We start from the raw sequence: 21,097 nt of genomic DNA on the forward strand, positions 1-21,097 counted from the left end.
GAATTTACTGTAAGATAAAAGACTAGTATTTTATTCTTGCATTTATTAGTATTTAATCAAATGGAAAGTGCACTTTTGGTCTGGAAATCTTGGCTTCAGCCACGGGATTAGACTGAATTATTGTTTAAAGAGTAAAAGGTATAGAATTATATGTTCAAGTTATCAAGCCACTGATAGGTTTTGGGCATAATGTAGCTAATTTAGAACATAAAATTTCCTGCCTTGGGTTAATTGTTCAGCAGCAGCAGTGTGCGTGTCAGTGGCTGCTTGGCCTTGCGGTGGGGATGGTGTCTGTCCCTCCAAGAGCCTTGTGCCATCAAGGCTGGCTCGTTCTTGGCCGCCGGAGCGTGTCTGGAACATAAGACTCTTCCATTTGGGATACAAGTCATCAATCACAGCGCTCTTCTCACCCGAGAATCCTTCACCGCAGAAACAGTCTGCAGTGGATTCTTTATTAGGGATAAAGAGGCCCTAATCCTGTGGTCCTTAGTGGTGGCCAGACTTAGCACTCTTGAAGACCTAGTGGCTGGTTTTTCTAAGCCAGTACTTAAGAAATTCCAGAGAGCTTTGGTACCTACTTCTTGCTCGAGGTTGTAGTGTCAGAGACGGGGGGTGAGCATATGCCATCAAAGTGGATCTTGGGATTTATTTATTAGCAGGTGGGAGAGAAGGATCCGACAGGACAAAACCTGGGACAGTCTGATAATCACTTACATACTTTGAGGTCAGGAGGTGGCAGACTTTTCCTAAAATAAACTGTATGGTAAATGTTGCTGGCTTTGCAGGCTGTATGGTCCTATCACAACTACAGCTGACCCTTCAACAACATGGGGGTTAGGGACACCCCCACCCCCGACCCCCCGTCCCACACAGTTGAAAATCCGAGCATAATTTATAGTCAGCCCTCCATATCATGGTTCTGCATTCACCATTTCCACCAACCAAGGGTTGTGCAGTCCTATAGCATTTACTATTGAAAAAAATCCGCGTATAAGTGGATCCACATGGTTCAAATCAATGTTATTCAAGGGTCAGCTGTACTCACAAGAGCTTCTGTAGACAACACAGAATGAGCCTAGCTGCATTCTACTGAAACTATTTATAGACTCTTAAATGTGAATTTCATGTCCTTTTCGCACATCCTGAAGTGTTTTTATTTGGACTTACCCCAACCATTTTTAAATGCCCTGCACCCTGCCAACCCCAATCATCGTCAGGTGCACAGTCTCTTCGCCCACACGTGTCCCTGCTCTTTACTCTCAGCCCTTCTTGGTGTTCATCACCTTGCCTTATTTGTGGAATGCACCCGGGAAATGATGCTTTTGAACTGTGGTGTTGGAGAAGACTCTGATTTAGAGTCCCTTGGACTGCAAGGAGATCAGTCCTGGGTATTCTTTGGAAGGAATGATGCTGAAGCTGAAACTCCAGTACTTTGGCCACCTCATTCATGCGAAGAGTTGACTCATTGGAAAAGACTCTGTTGCTGGGAGGGATTGGGGGCAGGAGAAGGGGACGACAGAGGATGAGATGGCTGGATGGCATCACCGACTCTATGGACGTGAGTTTGAGTGAACTCCAGGAGTTGGTGATGGACAGGGAGGCCTGGCGTGCTGCGATTCATGCGGTCGCAAAGAGTCAAACACGACCAAGTGACTGAAATGAACTGTACTGAACCCAGGAAAGGCTGATGAAGGGTGGAGTCAGGGATTAATTGTCTGCAGCTGGTCAGTGGGTCCTGGCGGGACCCTCACTTTGGGCAGGGATATTACTATAGGCCTCCCCAAAAGCCACCGTTGACTCATCTTCCAGGTGTGGGGATGTGCTTCCTGGCTGTTTGCTGGAGCCGTCTCTTGAGGATTTCGGCAGAGCCTATTATGGAGTCTGGATCTAACTGTACTCACTGCGCTGTATGAATCAGTGCAAACAGGGATTGGGTTATTGAACCAGGGGAGAGAATTATAGTGAGTCCCCTGTGGAGGCTAATTACATCAGCGACACAAAAAGCACGTGTTTATAACATAGAGGTTCTATCCACACACAGGTGGGAAACTTTATTGACTAGAACATCTTTCTCCTGGCTTGATTGCAGACAAACCTCTGATACTTTGATACTCTGGGGTTCTTCGTGGGTGAGGACGATTCTGATTCACATCTTGCTGTCAGGAAGACAAGTGTGAGAGCTTTGCACTTCCCCACCAGCCCTGCTGGCCCAGCTCTGCGATGGCTGCAGCCCGCGGCCTGTCCTGTCCTCCTCTGCAGCAGGCATCTCTTGGGTTTGGCTGCTTTGCCAGATTGAAAAGTGTTTCTCTCAGATCTTCCCGCCTGTTCTCACATGTTTCTCATTCTCTTAAGTCAGTTAAACTTTGCCCAACTGTAGGGGTGGGTAAAGAATGAGGTTATTTTCTGCTATGACATATTTAAGCTGAAGCTTCCCAAGACATCACAGTTGTTTCAAGACCTGACACTTCACTGTGAGCATCAGCCTGCCATCCTCTCTCCTGGAGCTCCGTGACAGACTGTCACCGTAGAGCCCGGGACTGAGTTGGTGCCTCGAGTCGTGGAACGTCTTCAGGTTTTGAGGCGGGGGCTGTCGGCAGGGTGCGCTGAGGACCCGTGGGAGGCCGCCAAACCCCCAGGGGTGACGCGGGCCAGAGCCCCCGCCATCAGACCTCCACACGACTACTTTCCTCGCGGATGTTCACATAAGCAGTCCTAACGGTAGTTAAAAGTTAGGGAAAAGGTGGCCTTTTTTCATTTTTTTTCTTCACAGTAAGTTATAAGCAGCTCATTCTCTGTCCTTACCAACGTTCAGGATGCCGCGACTGACGCGGGGATGCTGTGAGATTTGGGGAGTAAGGGGCTCAGGGGTCAGCCTGTTGCTGGGATCCTGTGGGTGCTGTGGATCCCTGCCCACCGGGCCACATTCTGGGCACAGGGCACCGTGGCTCTGGGTTCTCGTGGGACTCGGGGTTCACATGAGTCTCTTGCGTCCTCACGGGGACTTGAGGTGCCTGTGAGACTCGGGGGTTTCCTCAGGACTCAGGCTTCCCGCGAAATTTCGGGTTCCACAGGGGACTCGGGATTCCCTTGGGACTCAGGGTTCACGTGGGACTTGGCGTTCTCGCGAGACTCTGGGTCCAGGGGTGGGGGGGGGGGGTGGACGCAGAGTTCACGCGAGATGTGGAGTTCCCGTGAGAATTGGGGTTCTTTTGAGATCTGGGGTTTCCTCGGGACTCGGGGTTCCCGCGAGACTCAGGGTTCGCGGCGCTGTGGAGTCGGCCGTTCTCCCTGAGGTGAGCGCCCGGAAGCCCAGGGGGCGTCTTGTGACAGCGTCGGGGGCGCCTTCTAGTTTAAACGGGCCGGAGAGGCCAGTCAGCCTGGAGCGCAAGGAGCTGTGGAGGGCGGCAGGGCCCGCTGTGTGCGTGCGCCTCCCCCAGGACGGCTGCGGTCAGCAGCGGGGTGTCCCGCAACGCTGCCCTGGGAGGCCGGCTCCTGTGCGGCCCACAGCCCTGGGGGGCCTCCCCGCCATGGCCGTTGCTCCCACCTCAGGAGCCCCCAGGTGTCGTGCCGCCTCTGGAGCGGCGAGGGGACCTGGGACCGGGCGTGAGCGGCCGCTCAGGGTCACCTGTAGCCTCCCTTCCCCTTCTCGGGGCCCGGGCTCGGGCCCTGGCGTGGGGGCTGAGCCGGCCAGACTCTTAGGCCGCGTGGGACCCCGAGGAGCAGGCGGCAGGCTCGGCCGGGCCGAGGAGACCTGCGGTGCGCCTGCTGCCCTGCTGGCGCTTCGTGTGCTCCCAGTGCTGGCTCCCCGCCGAGCACAGAGGCCCGGCCCGTTAGAGCAGAGGAGGAGCTGGAAGGAGGGGTCGTCTTGCAGAATTAAGACTTCCTGGCTGCTTTTCCAAATCCTGCTCGAGTGGCTGTGGATGCAAAGTTCTCATCTTGCCTCTGACTGTTTGGGCTCCTCGTGGGAGGTCTGGGCCTCATTCCTCTTTGTAACCTGCTTTCTCTGATCATTGGGGCATCTGGCCTTCTGGCTGCTGGTACACTAGTTATTAAAGAATAGCTCTTCCTTCGCCAAGTACTCCCATGTTCTCTGAATTGCTGGAAGAGGGGTAAACAGCATAACCTGCTCCAACTAACACCTTGGAATGGAGCTTCGCCCATCTTTCACCCAAAGCCCCCTGAGAGGAGGGGCCCTGGGGGCAGTGGCTGGTGCTTCCTGGGTCTGGGAACCCAGCAAGTGGGAAACATCTTTGAAGTCTCCTTTTTCACCCTAACAAAAATGTGGTTTTCGTGCATCATTCTCATTTCCGTGTTAAGTTTTTCTTCCCTGAAATTAATCAGCTAGACAGGTGTACAGTGTTTCACTTGTAGTCTTGTGTGTGTAGGCCCCCCTGTGTACCCGGAGAGCGTGTACACTCAGATGTGAACATGCTGTGACCTCAGCCTCTCACTTCACTGCAAGTCTGTGTAGATTTGAGTCTGGTCTGCAGTGCTTTGGTTAGTAGGAAAGCTTTGTAGGGAACATTTTTAATGGTTGTCGCTGATACACTTCTGAAAAGACCTTTATTGTTCTCTCTGTAGATTGTTCTGGTATCATGGACCGAGTTTTGGCAAGATGCAGAGGGTTTTAGCTGAACTGTTAGAATGGATATGTGTGCGGTGATTGCCACTTTGGTACTGTACCTGGAAATATTTTTCAAAAATGCTTGAAGTTCCAAGAAATTTCTGGAGTAGTTTGTTAAGCTGTACATGTGTTAGTTTTATGCACTTTCTGTGTGGTCTGTTTCTTTTACACACACATACACACACAAACGAGCTTGTATTCCAAGTGCTCCCTAATTCCTGTGTATTTGCACAGATTCACAACAGTTTCTTTTACACACACACACACACACACACACGAGTTTATATTCCAACTGCTCCCTAACCAATTCCTGTCTATTTGCACTAATTCACAACAGCCTTTGAGCTTCAGAACAGAAAAGCAGTTACCTTCCTGCATGGTGTATACCTTAGTTTGCTAACAAGAACAAAAATGAAAATTTTAGAAAGGAAAACTGAGTTTTAAGTATAGTTTAAAAGTGTAGATGGTGCCTCTTTTTATTCTAGAAATGGTGGTTTTAAAGACCAGTGAACAAATTTCCTAAACATCCCTCTAACACAGCAGCTCTGACAGGCAGGCATTTTCTCAACTGTTTTTATAACATGCTGCTTGTAGTGGGTTGTTGAGATGACTGGTGACGCTTATTCAACAAGACGCACCTGTGTGTGATGCTGTGGGGCTGAGCTCCGCCCTGGCCCTGATTTCCCAACCCTTGTTGTGACGAGTATTCTTCAAGACCAAAGTGTGGTTAATCAGGATGGTGCTCTGCCATTCAGGGCCGGCTCCAGTGATGAAAATGAAAAAAAGCACAGATCACATGTTCTGAAAGTCTGTATAAGCTGGGAACAGGCAGAGCTCAGTATTTGTGGGACCCCCACACCAGCAGGTTTCATTTGAAAGCCTAGCCGTGTATCTGTAATGCAGAACCTTTCATGTCAGGGCCATAGCAAAAGGCTTTGGGGTGATTTTTTTTTTTTTTTAATTATGAAGATAAACTTAATTTTTTAGAGCAGTTTCAGGTTCACAGCAAAGTTGAGCAGAAGGTACAGGGAGTTCCCATACACCCCTGTCCCTCCTCACCATCACCCCCAACACACACATTGATGCGTTTGTCCATTGTTCACGTCAGGGTTCACTCTGGGTCTGGTGCTCCCCACGGGTTTGGACAGCTATGTTCAGTGTAATGTCACGCAGCCTCCAGAACGGTTTCCCCACCCCGGAAGTCTGTGTTCTGCTCTTCCTCCCTCTCTCCCCAGCCCTGGGAACCACTGGTGGTGTCACTGTCCCCACATGATTGGAATCACAGGGCGCGCAGGCCTTTCAGGAGGCTTTTCCGTCTTCTTTCGCTTAGCAACGTTCGTTCAAGTCCCTCTGTGCCTCTCCATGGCTTGAAGCCGCATTTCTTTGCAGCAGTGGCTAATAGTCCCTGGTCTTGGGCAGCACTTCAGCCGCTCACTAAGCCAGGAACGTGTTGATCGCTTCCAGGTTTTAGCATTGTGAATAAAGCAGCCATAAACATCCATTTGCAGGCTTTTGTATAGACGCGAAGTGATGTTTTTGCACAACTTTTGGATCTGTTCTAGATTTGATATACCAGGTGGCAGTGCCAGTATTTTGTTTGGTGAAATCATTTCAACCAAATTGAAGCCGCCTTCTTGGTTGTTAGGGCATAATTGAGCCGTATTTTGACTCTCTTGGTGGAAGGTGACCTGGTGAAATTCCACGGTCGAGACCCCCGCCTGGTGGCACTGTGAGCTGGGTCTTAGCCACCGGCCTGGGTTTTTCTCTGGTGTTTTCCTTCTTGACTCACACACCTGGCGGGGACCAGTCCTGTCCACTTTCTTCTTCACCCTCTTTGGCCAGGCTTATTAAGAGGTGATCGGTAGGGGGTTTTCTCTCTTTTTCTCTCTTGTAGGGCTTCTACGTGTTTTTTTCCTAGTTAAAAGAATCCCTCACACCTGATTGTTAGGTGGGCTGATCTTGCGTAACGAGGACAAAGGTGCTTCCCTGATGCCTTTTTTCTGGTCCTCTGTTCAGCAGGGTGATTGTAAAACTGGTCATCTTTTCGTGATGGCTTTGTTGATGTCAGAAGGAACTGGAGCTGGGTTGCGCCCCTTTCCTACATCAGTTCTCAGTGCCAGCGGGCTCCCACTTCACACGCATAGCAGATGGAAAGGCCGGGAGGCCTGAGATGTGGCTCCTGGGGCGGCCTGGGCTCGTCTGTGGGCTGAGCACTGGCTCGGGGGCAGCCTCAGGAGCACATCTGAGCTCCATGTTTGTGCACTGCAAGGAAGAAGGCAGACAAGGTTTCTTTTCCTAGCCTCTCTCTGGTCGTTTTCATTGTGCAGGATACCGATACTAGAAATGATTAAAAGTGGAAGGTATAGGACTGTGAAGATGGTTCTGGAAGGACAGTGTTTACACAGGCGTGGCCGGCCTGGAATGCTACAAGCAGAGGAGGAGGGAGACAGCTTGTTACTGGGTTTCTTGCTTTTGATATAGTGGGAACCCGGCTGCTGGCGCCAACTGCTTAATTCAGAACATTAAATACCATTCATGTTGAAAGGGAGATGAAACGAAATTCACTTAGTTTTTTCAGAGGTCTCCAAATAGCCATGAAAAATCGATTTTTTTCTGCCACCAATTAATGTCAGCCACTCTGTGGCTTTAGGTGGCTGCCATGATGATGCAGGGAGCTGGGCCTGCCAGGCCTCCAGGCTGGGGTCACGGGCTTGTGCTTCATGGGAGTGGAAGGGGGCGCTGGCTGGCTGGCTGCTTAACCCCTTCTGTGTCCTAAACATGGCCTGTGGTGCTGTCCCCCTGAAAGCGTGTGGGCCTGGTTCTACCTGCGGCTGGGGGACTCCATTAAGGAAGTCAGGTTTCCCACCATGTGAGCAGGCCCCTTGTGGCTCTTGGAAAATATTCAAAGAGCTGGCTTGTCACAGCCTCCACAGGACCCTGTAGCCTAGCTCTCAGATCACACGCGTGTGGGTTTGGCACATTGGAAACTGATGGTGGGCTTTGGGTGGTGGGTTTCCTCCCGTCCTCCCACGGGGCTCCCCAGGCCTCCACTTGGCTGCTTCCGGAAGAAGGGCCTGCAGATCGCCGTTGCCAGCACAAGCCCCTGTTTTCCTCAGCTGTAAAGCTGTTGTTTAGGAGTAATGATGGCTGGGTGGTACAACTTTTCCTCCTCTTTCTGGCTTGGAAACCGGCATGGCCTGCTGTTACTGGGGCAGATTCTGTTATGAACACATCATAACCCTGTGGGGTGGTTACAGCATCCCAGACACCACACGCCCCTCCCCTGCTCAGGAGGCTCTTGGGTCCTCGGTGCTTCCGTTTGTCCCCCTGCTGTCCCCACAGGAGCTACTGCCGTGGGCTCCCTCTGACGTGGGTCCTTGCCGTCCCGTGTCTGCAGCCTCCCGAGCTCCCAGCCACGCTGTGCTCCCTCTGGCTCAGGGCCTTAGCACGGCAGACCTGCCTACCAGGAATGCCCCCTCCTTCACCCCTCCCTCAGAAAAAGTGACTCGTCTGTTTGTGTAGGCACTCTTCCAGGAAGCCTCTGGCCCTCAGACCCCAGCCTGTCTTTAATCCTGGAGTTCTCCTTCTGAGTCCTCACATCAAGTATACTTGACTGATTTGGATAATTAGCTCATTTATTCAACAGTTATTTGCTGAGCACCTATGATGCATTCTAAGTGTTAGTATACAGCGTCAGCTCCCTTGGTGGCTCAGACGGTAAAGAATCTCCCTGCAATGTAGGAAACCCAAGGTTCGATCCCTGGGTTGGGAGGATCTCCTGGAGAAGGAAATGGCAATCCACTCCAGTATTCTTGCCTGGAGAATTCCATGGGCAGAGAAGCCTGGAGGGTTACAGTCCATAGAGTCGCAAAGAGTCGGCTATGAATGAGAGACTACACTTTCACTTTTCAAGTTGAAACAGGAAATCCTCACAACCTTGGCTTGAAACAAACAGCTCTCTCTTCCTCACACAAGGAGAAGTCTAGCCACAGACAGCACTGGTGTGGTAGGGGCCGCAGCATCTGGGCCAGGGGCTCTCCAGCCCATTGCCTTTGCTTCATGTTTATCGATGGCTGCCACGGCTCCAGGCATCACGTGTGCAGTGTCAAGAAAGGGAGAAAGGGGAGGAGATGGTGCCGGCCATGTAAAAACTTCTTTAAAGTTAAAACAAGACCCCTCAGCAGACTTCTTATTCATTGACCAGAGTTGTCACATAACATTTGCTACCTGTATTGGAGCTTATATTCTAGTGAAGGCAACATATGGCAAATAAAATAAATCTAGTATAATTTTACATGACACAAGTGCTATAAAGGAAAAAGATGGGAAAGGATGGATGAAGGAGATGGACTGTTTTAGGAAGATTTTTCTGAGACAGTGGCGTTTGAGCAGGACTGTGAACTAAGGGACGGAGGCCACTGTGTCAGAATGTGAAGGGAAGGCGTTTCAGGCAGCATGAGTGGCAGGTGCAAAGGTGCTGAGGCAAGAGCCATGTCTGTGTGTGCAAGGCGCGGTAGACGTGGAGTGGATCGGGTTCGCCAGCCAGAGGTGAGGTCAGGCAGGAAGGGAGGGCCCCAAGGTGTTGGGGGGCTGTGCAGGCCTCATGTGTAGGAACTAGTGACGGGAAAGGAGATGTGATTTCTTTCTTGGATCTTCATTTTATCCAATTTTTTTTTTGAGATGTGGTTGTTTTGGCTCTGCTGGGTCTTGACTGCTGCGCACGGGCTTTCTTTGGCTGTGGCGGGTGGGGCTTCTCTCTCCTGGCGGTGGCTTCTCTCGTTGCAGAGCGCAGGCTCTGGGTGTCAGAGCGTCAGCAGTCGTGAAGCCCAGGCTCCAGAGCCCAGGCTGAATCGTCTCCTGGACCAGGGATCAAACTGGTGTCCCTTGTGTTGCAAGGCAGATTCTTAACCACTGGACTACCAGGGAAGGACACTCCCCCCCATTTTTTTATAAGTCAGATACAATTTCATACCCCAGAGTTTTTATTTTACGAAGAAAAGTAGTAACAGTCCTTTGTTTTATGGCTGTGAGATTGAGACAGTGATAAATGTAGAACATTTGCTGATATCATCTGTATATTATGTTGAATTTTAATACAGTTTTTATCCTTGTAAAAGAATTTCTAGTTTAGAAAACTCAGAACATGCAAGTAAGAGATGCAGGTGGATACTTTAAATCATTCTACCGTATCTATACGGATAGTCTAAAATACGCTTTTACTTCAGAGCATTTTTGGATCTAGCTGCAAAGATCGTTTGGCAGGATTTGCCGTCTGTGGGCAGTCTTCCTCCCCCGGTAGACCCCGTTTGTCTCACTCCAGTTGTGCGCCCCTGAGCCTGGGGGCTCATGCGTAAGGGCACCTGAGTATTGTTGAACATTCACTATTAACCCTTACTCACAGCGCATTATGCAGGCTGCCTTCTCTCCCGCACGGGTTGAGCTCATTGTCAGGCCTCGAACTGTCTCCATGGTCTCCACCGCAACTCCCAACCTCCGTGCTCACCCATTCTTTACACAGTGGCCAGAGGATGTCTTTGAAAAGGCCAACCCGGTGGATTTGTCCCCAGTGTAAAGCTCTGGGGCGCCTCAGGGACAAAGCGAGGCTAGACGCTGACCCACGGAGGCTGCGTGTCTGCCCGCGGTTCTCTCTGCGGGGGCTGGGCCTCCTCCCCGGCCCCCAGCTCTGCCGCTGCGCTCTCCACCCGGCCTGCTTCCCACGCGCGCCTTCTCGCCTGGCCGGCTCCTTGTTGTGATTCCGGTCTCTGTGTAGATGTCACTTTCTCCAGATCTTCTCAGCTGTTCCCCTGCAGCAGGTGGCCCTGCTCCCCTGGGGCAGCCACCCTCCCTACCTGGCAGCAGCCTGGCCATGAGTCCTGCCTGGCTGCCAGAAACCTGCTTGGCCCTAGGCTTGGTGCCTGGGCCGTGAATGTTGGAGAGTCCGCAGTGAGCAGCGTGTTTCCTGGGTCTCGTTCCCTTTGCAGCTCGCTTGTTGGGGTCACAGTCATGGTCTTCTCTGGGCTGGCGTCTGTTGGTGGGATTCCATCTCAGAGCTGGAGGTGGGTTGGCCTCCGCGGCCTGGGGGCGTTGCTGTGGGGTGTTGGGCAGGTCTGTCGTGCTCACAGGGCTCAGGATTCCATCAGCTTCTTTGTGCCACCGTGTGCGTGGCAGCCCCGTGTGTGTCTGGCATTGTTGTTTTCCAGACGGCGCCTCCCACCAGCCTGTGTTGAGATGCCCTGGCTCCCTGACGCGTTCGCCTGCTATTGAAACCGCGCCCTTCTTGCTGCCTGGTTCCAGCCTCTGAGGGTCCCTCTTGGTGTCTGTGACGCCCCTGTCTCTCCTGCTGGCTTCCCCCCACCCCTCTGCCAGGCCTGCCAGCTCCACGGGACCTGTAGCACGCCTGCTATTTCAGCCTGGGCTTCTCTTCAACACACACTCCACGCCAAATGGCCCAGCGCTTCTGTCCTGGGGACACATTATCCATTACATAGTAGGATTCAGTATTCAGCTAATTTTTACTCTTGCTTATGGAAGGACTCTGTGCGGAATGTCATGGTTGTCTACAGGAAAGGAAGTTTTGCACAGGCTTCTGTGGAGTCTCAAATGCCATTTCTGGCAGAGTTGGTATAAAATATTGTAAAAATTGCAGCTTTTCTTTTTCTGGCAAAGTAGCCATCGGTGGGTTATGGTTCATTATCTCTGACGAGCAGGGTGCTGCTAATGGGCCTGAAAGCCCAGAGGCACTCCTGAAAGGACAGCCAGGCTGAGGCTGGAGGGGCTGGGCCGCGGGTACCAGGCCTGAGTCCTCGGGGAGTCCTCACATTCAGGAACACTGAAGTAGGCTTTGATTTCCATCCTGTTTACCCAGTAAGGAAGCCGAAGGAGCTCATTCCCTCAGACTTCACGTAACTACATGATCCGCTGCGTGGATATGGCTGGAAGTGACATGCCACTTGTTCAGAACTGAGACTTTGAGCTTGCCAGTTGTTCCTGTTAAGAACGAACTACCCTTGGCTGGTTCTTGGCACGATTGTGGTTGGCCCCCTGCTCTGTGCAGGCTGGCGGAGCTGGTTCTGAGAGTGTAGAGGGCAGCCGCGCGCGGGCTGTGAGTCGAGCCCCAGGTAGTGGTCCGGGGCCAGTGCGATGTTGCGAGGTATGTGCCGCTGCAGACCATGGGCAGCACGGCGGCTTCGGGCCGAGCTTTGGAGTCCTCGTGGCCCCTCACAGGTGGAGGAGCTGGAGCGTGTGGCCATTACTCGGTTCAGAGGCAGCCCTTCCAGCTCAGGAAGCTGGCTGGCTGCCCTTTCCCTGCATTCCAGGTCAGTGGCCTCCGAAGTGCAGCCAGTCTGGGCTGTGCTCAGGAACCTGGCCTGACCTGCAAGGCCCTTCTCCCAGAGGAGTGAGGGGCCTGAGCTCGCTCGTCCTCCCAAGTGGGGGAATCCCTCGTGCCCCCATGCCCCAAGTCACCTTCGTTGCCTGCCCCTGGCTTGCTCTGCACACCTGGACGTGTCTCTCCAGCCTTTGCTTGGAGTAAGGGTGAGGGTTGGGTGTGTGCCGAGCAGGACAGAGGTCTTTCCAAATGCAAGAGTACCTGGCCCACCCCATTCTTGGCTTCTCCCATCTTCTCCAGGGGGGCCCACAGAATACCCTGGTGAAGTTGGTGAAAACAGGATTACTATTCCTATCTTATTGTTGAGAAGGTTGAGGCCTGGGAAGGGGAGTGGAAATTGCCATTCGACCTTTCTCGTGGTTGGTGCTGTGCCAGTCTTACTTTCTGTAGCAGTGCTGGTCCGTGTCCTTGAGGGGGGCCGACACGGAAAAGCCCTCCTGGGAGTTGTCCTTCTTCCTGGACACTCGACACAGGTGCCATGGGCCTGGTCCCACACCAGCTCTGAGCTCCTGCCTGGGCCTCGAGTCCCAGGACACGTGAGAGGGAGCCCGGGCAGCAGGGCGCTGACAGTGGCCACAGCATCCTGTTCGCTGGCGGGGGTGCCCTTGGGGCCTGCTGCGTGCCTGCAGTCCCCGGTGCTCCCACAGGTGTATCCTGAGGCTTGGTGCTGCCTGTGGTTGGACGGTGGCCAGTCTTGGTTCCTACTGTTTTCTAAACTTCTTCCCAGAACTTCTGTGAGTCTTTCCGTAAGTTGCTTCTGTGCTTAAATTAGCCAGTACTGGTTTCTCGTGCCTGGAAGCAGGAGTCCTGCCTGCGAAACAGCCTGATGGAGGCCAGTGCTTCTGAGCAGGACTGGATAGAGGGCAGGGGTCGGTGAACAATTTGCGAGTACTTACTTGGTAGAAAAACAAAGCTGCTTTCTTCTTATCCCGCTAACGCGCCTTTGAGCCTTGGGAGTGATGCTGGAGCACCGTGCGGTTTGGGGAACGCCGCTTGACCTCTTCAAGGCATGGCTTGTTCTTCTGTCCTGGGCTCTTGGGAGGCGGAGGTGGCGATCAGCGTGGCCTTACATAGAGAAAGAGCAGCTGGCCAGGTGGCGATGGTCAGGCTCTCTCCGGCCCCGTGGCTGCTGGCTCCTGCCCCACGTTTTGTGAATATGTGGTTATGTAACAGCTGAGGTCACTTACAGCCCCTCACACGCTCAGTACCCTGTGTAAGCACCACCTGAGACGCCCTTGTGGCTGCCTTATGGCTGCGTCTGCTGGGTCAACCTTGGGAGGGGAGGCTCCAGCATGTCTGCTGCTGGTGCGGCTACTATGCCAGCCTGCAGAGAGTAAACATGTCTGCAGTTCCTGCGACTCTTCAAGTTTTCTTCCAGCTTCCCTGCTCTCACCTGGCCTACCCTGGGTTCAGCGAACAGAGGTACAGCAAGAGACATTAGGAGCAGGTGGAAGGCACAGGGAAGGGAGAAGAACCTGGGGCGAGAGCGGCGGAGGTGTGCTGCAGTTTCACAGTAGGGCAGACAGCAGGCTGCATGGTGTAGACTGGATGGTCGGGGAGGGGTAGTTTCTGGTGTCCACACCCGGGGAGTAGAGCCCTCGATGCGTGTGAGGAGCGCCTGTGGCTTAGGGCTGCAGGACAGCCAGTTGGCTCAGCCCCTGGAGCGTGAAGGCAGCCACGGCCAGCAGCCTGTAAATGGCGAGTATGGGTGTATCCCAATAAAGCTTTATTTACAGAAGCAGGTACTGGGCTGGGTTTGGCCCATGGGCTGCAGTTTGCTGGCCCTGCTGTGGCCCCTTCACGTTGTTAGCGTTTTAGCTGAGAGGTGGTTGGCCTGGGAAGAGCCCGAGTGTAGTGAGTGCCGGGAGCCCTTCCTCAGGGAGGTGAGAGTTGGTGGGGGAGTCCTGGCGGGTGGGGTGGAAGTGAAGGAGCTGACATTGAGAGGTGAGTGCCTGCGGAGGTGCAGCTGGCGGGGAGCACGGGGACGCATCGCCCAGGGTGAATCCGGGTCTGGGTGAGGGCAGGGGTGGGTGGAAGTGCTGTGTACAGGAGATTTTGTGCAAGGTTCCAGTTTTTGTCAAGTTCTTTTGGCGTGTTTTTGGGACACACGGGTCGAGAGAGCAGGTAAGCAGGTGAGCTCAGAGGGAGGCCTTGCCCTGGAGCTTGGTGTACCCTAGACCGCTGTGGCTGAGGGTGGAGCTCTGGAGAGAGGAGTGTTAGTAGAGGCGGGGCAGGGGTCCATGTGGGGAAGAAGCAGCCCAGTGCTGCTCTGGGCCAGGGGGGGCTTCCCACAGCTCTCGCCTCTGGAGTCAAGAGTTGTTTTTTTTTTTTTTTTTTTATGTCAATTGGCCTAAACCATGGTCCTGGCTTCTTGCTGCTCTTAGTACAGCTTTTCTTTCTTGTAAACCTTTGCTGAGTTGACCAAAATTAACGTCCCTCAAAATTCACATGGATGACACATCATAGGATAGCTGTTGCACAGTTCTTTGGACAAGTTCTTCCTGACCCTCCTGATCGCCACTAGACCCCCCTCCGAAGCCCTTCTCCTGAAATGGAGAAGGTCATGCAAAACGTCAGAGACACAGATCTTGTTCCCAGCTGTGTCCCTCCTGTTCTAAAAGGTGAGAACGGATGAAGGGCTGCCCTATTGCTAAAGTCCTTACATTTTGGATCCCTTTAAAAATTGAAGAGAGGGGCTACCCTGACAGTTTCCAGGTGGCTCAGATGGTAAAGTGTCTGCCTGCAATGCAGAGACCAGAGTTCAATCCCTGGGTCAGGAAAATCCCCTGGAGAAGGAAATGGCAACCCACTGCAGTTTTCTTGCCTGGAGAATTCCATGGATGGAGGAGCCTGGTAGGCTCCAGTCCATGGGGTCACAAAGAGTTGGATACGACTGAGCGACTTCAGTTTGTAGCTAAAATTTGTGTGCTTTCCAGAGCGAAAGCGCTGTGTTTCAGTGCGCATCTACCCGGCCAGCCACCTGTTAACACAGGGGCCATTGTGTAAGAGCGGAGTTAAACTGCACTGTTTCTGTAAGTTCACTCCATAATGCCCTATTGTTAAATATACTTTATTCAAAATATCACATGGTTTGTCTTCAGTTGTCATTTAAAAAGTTGTTGGTAATTGTTTCATTTTAAATAGTTTTAGAGACTATTTAAGAGGAGCTTTAATTTCATCTTTGACTATGCATTGGTTAAAGATAACTGAGAAGAAAGGGAGATAGTAATTTAAGGAAACGGAAGGAGAATGCACTGCTGTTCTGTGTAATTACGGTAATTTTCTGTCTCCAAAGTAACTGTGTTATAAAAATGACACATTATAATTAAATTCAAAAAATGGGGAAGAAAGCTTCAGAAGATGTTTTATGTCTTGTGTAGCTGGGGCTTCTGTTACGCTTTAGAAGTGACCACACTCTTTCACATGGGCTCAGCTGTAGTGATTGTTCTCTTTAGGTTCTTGGGAAGATGGACGAGACCTGTGAAATGAAATACAAAGTGATGGACAGCCCTCTGGGGAAGCTGGAGATCTCTGGTTGTGAGCAGGGTCTGCATGGGATAAAGCTGCATGGCGGGAAGACCCCAGACACTGGGTGAGTGAGCGACCTGTGTGACACCCACTACCTGGTATGTTTAGAGCGACAGAGAGAATATGGTTATTGCTTGTTCACCATTGACCACAGGGTAACACGAGCCACACGCTACAAATCACAGAAATTAGCATCTTGCTAGAAATGGTAGGGCCATGATTGTTATTTTCAGCATCTGTGCTTGTTGCCCAGGAACCTTCCACTTTTGATTAACCATAGCAGCATAACCTGTAATTAGAAGCCCCAAGACATATTAATGTGTACGTATACAGAGGTACCATGAGCGTTGAACACTTTGATTCTTAAAGCAAGTAGGCTGGGGGGATCCCTCTGGAAATTTGGTGACAGGGAGCTGCTTGCCTAGTCTTGATTTTTAAATCGGGACCAGCCTTCACTGTTCATCAGCTTGCCAGGTGAGTTTTATTCCAGAGTCCTGGAATCGCTTAATCGGGAGCCCCACTGGGGCTCTTGGAAATGGTGTCTGATGTTGGTGTGTGTGTGTGGCTGAGGGGAGGGCTGGAAAATCCCCTTTTCAGAGGAAGTTTAGCATGTTACCGTTTCTGATGGAACTCCCTTCTCCCTTTTTTTGAATGCTCTCTGGTATTTTCTCTAATTGTAAAAACATAAAGTTAAAGCACTTTTTAATGTTTTCTTGTGAAATGTAACGTTCCATTTCCTTCATTCATTGATTGTGAATAGCAGTTGTATTAAAATTGCAGTTCTTTTTATTTCTGACAGAAGAGGGGGGAAACCACCCACTCCTCTGCCCTGTGTTTGTCTTAACTGGCTAATAAACACAGTTCCAGGAACGTTAGGTAAAGAAAATGCATAAGAAACATAAAAATTGATTTCAGTGGACCCCTGTCAGAGACGGCCGTAATGAGCACAAGTGCAGTAATAAATATCAGTTTCCGCCGCCTCTGTCAAGATTTTTCCTGTAGAGCTGCATGTTACAATCAATAGTCTTTTTTTAAGACCGAAAAATAAGCAAACCTTTGAACTATATGAATACAGTCTTCTCTATTTCTATGAGAACCATCTGGCTGTAGTGCTCAGAAAATCACAGGCACCAAATACTTTGTAGAGAAAATGTCATTTTGTCTTTTAGCATGTTCATTGCACAGTAAATCACAGAAATTATGTGCTGAATTCTTTTTTATTTTTTTTAAAGACACAGTGAATTTGGGGAAGAAAAGGTAGGAGGGAAAGCACCTCTTAAAGTGCCCCGAGTGCCCATTCCCAAGTGTGAGAGCAGAGGGAGGACGCGGCTTAGCTTTGCTTCTGCCCTCTGTGCTCGCTACATCGAGTCAGGATCAGGCTGGGCTACAGAAAGCAAGCTCCTCCACCAAGGGCTTCGTGAGATGCAGCCCATTTCTCTGGGGGAGAAGCACGGGGGGCGGGGGGTGGGCAGTAAGCTGAGTCTGCTGGGGGATGGTCCCTGGAGTCCGGCCCCCAGCTTTCCCCTCGGCATCTGCAGGCTGGGCTCTGGGTGCGAGGTGCCACAGCCCACTCCTGGGAAGAGCGGGGAGAGGAGGGGAGGCCCTCCCGTTCCAGAGCAGCCCTGGCTCCTGTCTTACTTCACTGGCCATGCCAGGCTGGAGCATGGAGGTGGTTGGGTGCTGGCTGAAGTTAAGGCTTCGGCATGGAGGTGTTTCGTGTGTGTGTGGCGGGGACAAACCAGGGGTCTGTTACATGTGGTTAATTTCGAGGGAGGGGGAGTTCAGAATTAGAATAGCATAAAAATTATCTCTGTGAATACTGAGAATTAACAGTTTCATTTACAAAACCAAGGCAAAAATTGCGTAATGTTGTAAAATCCATAGATTTTTAAGTCATAAAGTTCAGTGAGTTGTTGCAGATATGTAAAGCCATGCAGCCACCAACCCAAAGCAAGATATAAAACACTCCAGGAGGTTCCCTCATGCCCCCTTTCAGTCAGCCCCTCCCGTTGGCATCCAGTGTTCTGATGATTCCTGTCATGCTGGGTTAGTTCTGCCAGGTCTTGAAATTTGCATACATGGAGCCAACAACATATGCTGCTTTTTTATTTGATTCAGTGATGATGTCAAAGTTCACCTACATTGTTTTGTGCATCAGTAAGTAGTTCACTCTCTTTTAAGAAGTAGTAGTTTGTTATATGAATATACCACAGCTTGTTTGTTCATTCTCATGTTGCTGGATAGCTGAATTGTCCAATCTGGGGCTACCGTGAGTAAAACTGCTAAGAGAATTCTTGTTCAAGCCTCTTTATGGACAGATGTTTTCATTTCTCTTGAATTCCTAGGTGTGAATTGCATGGCTGGACTGCATGGCAAATGGATATATAACCTCCTGAGAAATTGCCAGCTTTCCCCAGTCACCATTGTTGCATTTTTACCGGGAATGTAGAAGAGTTTGTGTTGTGCCCTCGTGTGTGGTGTGGATAGGTTTTAGAGGTTCAGTCATCCTGGTGGGTACGAAGTCTGCTTTCTCTCTGTGGTGACCTGCCCTTTCCCACTGGCTGATCTCTGAACACTGTTCTCAGTAAGTGTTCATTGTGAGGCGGGTCTCTTGTGTGTTTTTAACTGCTATTTTCAGTTTGTAGTTCTGCTTACCATTTGGTGATCAGATATTTGTATTGATCACTTTTTCACATTTGGGGACATGTTTTTATTTTTCTACTAATGTCTTTAGTGAATAGAAGTTTTTAATTTTGAGGAAGACCAACTATTTTTTCCTTTCTGTTCAGCATCTTTTGTGTCTCTAAGAAATATTTTCCTGCTCTGATTTCACATTTTCAGTTATTTGAAAAATGTAATTTTAGCTTTTCCTGTTTAGATAGGTATTCCATCATCTCGAATTAACTTGTGAGGTTCTCAATTTTTTGCAGGTTACTTAGTTGTCTCAGCATCATTTGCTGAAGGAGGGGAGTGGGGAACCAATTCCTTTCTCCAGGGAATTGCCTTGGTGCTTTTGTTGACAGTCGGTCACATGACCATCCTTGTGTGGGTTCTGCATGTCTGGACAGTGCTTTGTTCCGCTGGCCTTTTCATCTGCTCTGTGCCAGTACTTTGCCGACTTGATGGAGCTCTGTGATGAGTCTTTGCGTCTTCCAGCCACCCCCCACTTTTTTTTTTTTTAAAGATTGTCTTGGTTTCTAGGTTTCAATTTCCCATATGACTTTTAGAATCAAGGTGTCAGTTTCTCCAAAAATGCCTACTGGGATTTTGATTGGAGTTCATTGAATCTATGTATCAGTTTTGGGAGGGTTGAGATCTTAAATTGAATTTTCCAGTTCATGATTGTGGTTTATCTCTGCATTTGTTTAGATTCTATTTAATTTTTCTCAGTAATGTTTGGTAGTTTCCAGCTTGAAAATCTATGTATATTTTGTAGAACTTATTTCTAAATACTTTGTTTTTGATGGTACTCTAAATCCACTTAATTTCTTTCTTTCTTTTCTTTTTTTTTTTTTTTTCACTTTAAAACTACTGCTGCTGGTACATAACACTAAATTCACTTTTTAGTTCCAGGAATTCTTTTGCAGTTTCCCTAGGATTTTCTCTGTAGAAAATCATGATGTTTGTGAGTAAAGTTTCTTTCTTTCTTTCTGATCTTTTTCCTTCTGTTACTTTTGTTGCACTGACTGGAACCTCCAGTCTGACAGTGAATGAAAATCCTCGCAGTTGGCCTCCCTGGGTGCTCCCAGGCATGGGGGACAGCAGGGTGACTGCTGCCTGTGTTGGCTTTAGTAGGTGGCCCCCCTCCCTCTGAAAATACTTCCTCAATCTGTTGAATTTTGTTAAACAGTTTTTGTGGATTTGTCAACATAATCATGTTTTTCTCTTTTGTTCTTTAAATGTGCAATAAGTTAATTTTAGAAGCCTATATCAACCTTGAAACTTTGCGCCACAATAATCCATGGCATAATCTTTTTTCCCTTACATAGAGCTGGTGTAGACTTGCTATTTTGGGACTTCCCTGGTGGTCCATTGGGTAAGAGTCTGTGGGCGAACTCGGGGGAGCCCGGTTCTCTGGTCCAGGAAGATCCCATGTGCTGTGGAGCAACTGAGCCCATGGGCCACAACTCCTGGAGCCCAGGCACGTGGGGCCTGCGAGCCTCAACGAGAGGGGCCACCTCCGTGAGAAGCCACGCGCCCATCTAGAGAAGAGCCTGCGCATGGCAACAGAAAGCCAGCACAGCCAAAAATAAATAATTGAAAGATAAATTTGCTGTTTAGGATTTGTGTATTTTAAGTTTGTGAGGGGTGTTGTGTATAACTTTTTTTGATGATGTCTTTGTGAGATTTGGGCGTTTGGGTTTTTCTCTCTACATGAAGTGAATTTGGAAGTGGCCCCTCCTCTACTTTCCAGAAGTGTATTGTCGTGGAGCTTTTTCCTCAAGTTTGGTGCCCTCTGGGTCTGGAAGGAAGGCTTCTGGTAAGAACCCGCTATCTGAGGGAAGGGGGTGCTGCCCTCGCCCACCTCTAGGGGGCTCTCCCACCACTTGGCTTTTTGCAGGTGGAGCCATTTGCAGCCTCCAGGGCTGTGCTCGCCAGCTACTGTGGTGGGGGTGGCCAAGGGGCTGTTGAGCAGAGCGTCCTCAGGATGGTGGCCCCTGTTCTCACCATCCTGAGTGCTCGTGAGTCTGGCATCGGTTTCCTCTGAGGCCTCGCTGTGCTCTTCAGGAGGTCAATTAGAAGTCGGCCCCCAGCATCTGTCTGTGGTGGAATTCCTTCCACCCTTCTGCACAAAGTAGGGTTCCTGCTTCCTGTGTCAGTCTGTTTACTTGTACATATGGCTTCATACGGTGGCCATTGATTTCATTTTTGCATAAGATCCACTACCCACCTTCCCTAAAAATGTGAGTGAGGAATAGCAGTTTGGAAAGTGGTGTCATAGTCCCGCTCTTGTAGCTTCCTGCCAGTGTCACGTTTCCATTAACAACTGTCTCGTTCAGGCTTTTTGAAAGAGCTTGACTGATTCCCCCCACACCGTCTTCCTGTGGCAGCAGAGCTTTGGCCTCATCATCATTCACCACAATGTCTAAAATCTAAAATAAGGGCAGGAGGATATATTTGTATTTCTAAGGTTATTTTGGGCTTGTTTGGTTTTCCATAAGGTTGATCATAGTATTTGATTACTTAAAAATGGACTGTACAACCCTGGGTTATACTTAACATTATGGAAATAGTAGTAGGACTTCTGGATATGGAAGGCTAGAGAGAATTAATTGGATGTACTTCCGTGTCTGTCAAAGAGTTATCTTTATTTTTCATTTTTTAATTTGTCCTATATAAAGCGTTTTAGAAAAATACCAAATGCAAGTGAAAAAGTTAGAGGCTAGCCAAAGTAAACCATTGTAAAGCTTTCTGTGTGTTGAAAAATTTAAAAGCACATGCAGACTGTTTTCTGCTTGATAAGAATATATGGTTCGGGTTGATGTTGTCATTTCTGGCTCCTGGCGTCTGGCCTCGCCACCTCTGGTGTTGAGGATTGGGAGGAGCATGGAGGTTAG

At 50.1% G+C, this 21,097-nt stretch overlaps 1 protein-coding gene across 2 annotated transcripts in view; it reads left to right on the forward strand.

Moving 5' to 3' along the window:
* MGMT (O-6-methylguanine-DNA methyltransferase) overlaps nt 1-21,097 on the forward strand; it is a 267,048-nt gene that overhangs the window by 35,120 nt on the left and 210,831 nt on the right. For both annotated transcript variants that reach the window (XM_052661083.1, XM_052661082.1), the window contains one exon: nt 15,467-15,603. In XM_052661083.1, the coding sequence (XP_052517043.1) occupies nt 15,479-15,603 (125 nt within the window). In that variant the 5' untranslated portion in view covers nt 15,467-15,478. The remainder of the gene's footprint in view (nt 1-15,466; nt 15,604-21,097) is intronic.

This window comes from Budorcas taxicolor, chromosome 23 (genome assembly GCF_023091745.1).
Source record: "Budorcas taxicolor isolate Tak-1 chromosome 23, Takin1.1, whole genome shotgun sequence".
In the NCBI taxonomy this organism is placed as follows: domain Eukaryota; kingdom Metazoa; phylum Chordata; class Mammalia; order Artiodactyla; family Bovidae; genus Budorcas; species Budorcas taxicolor.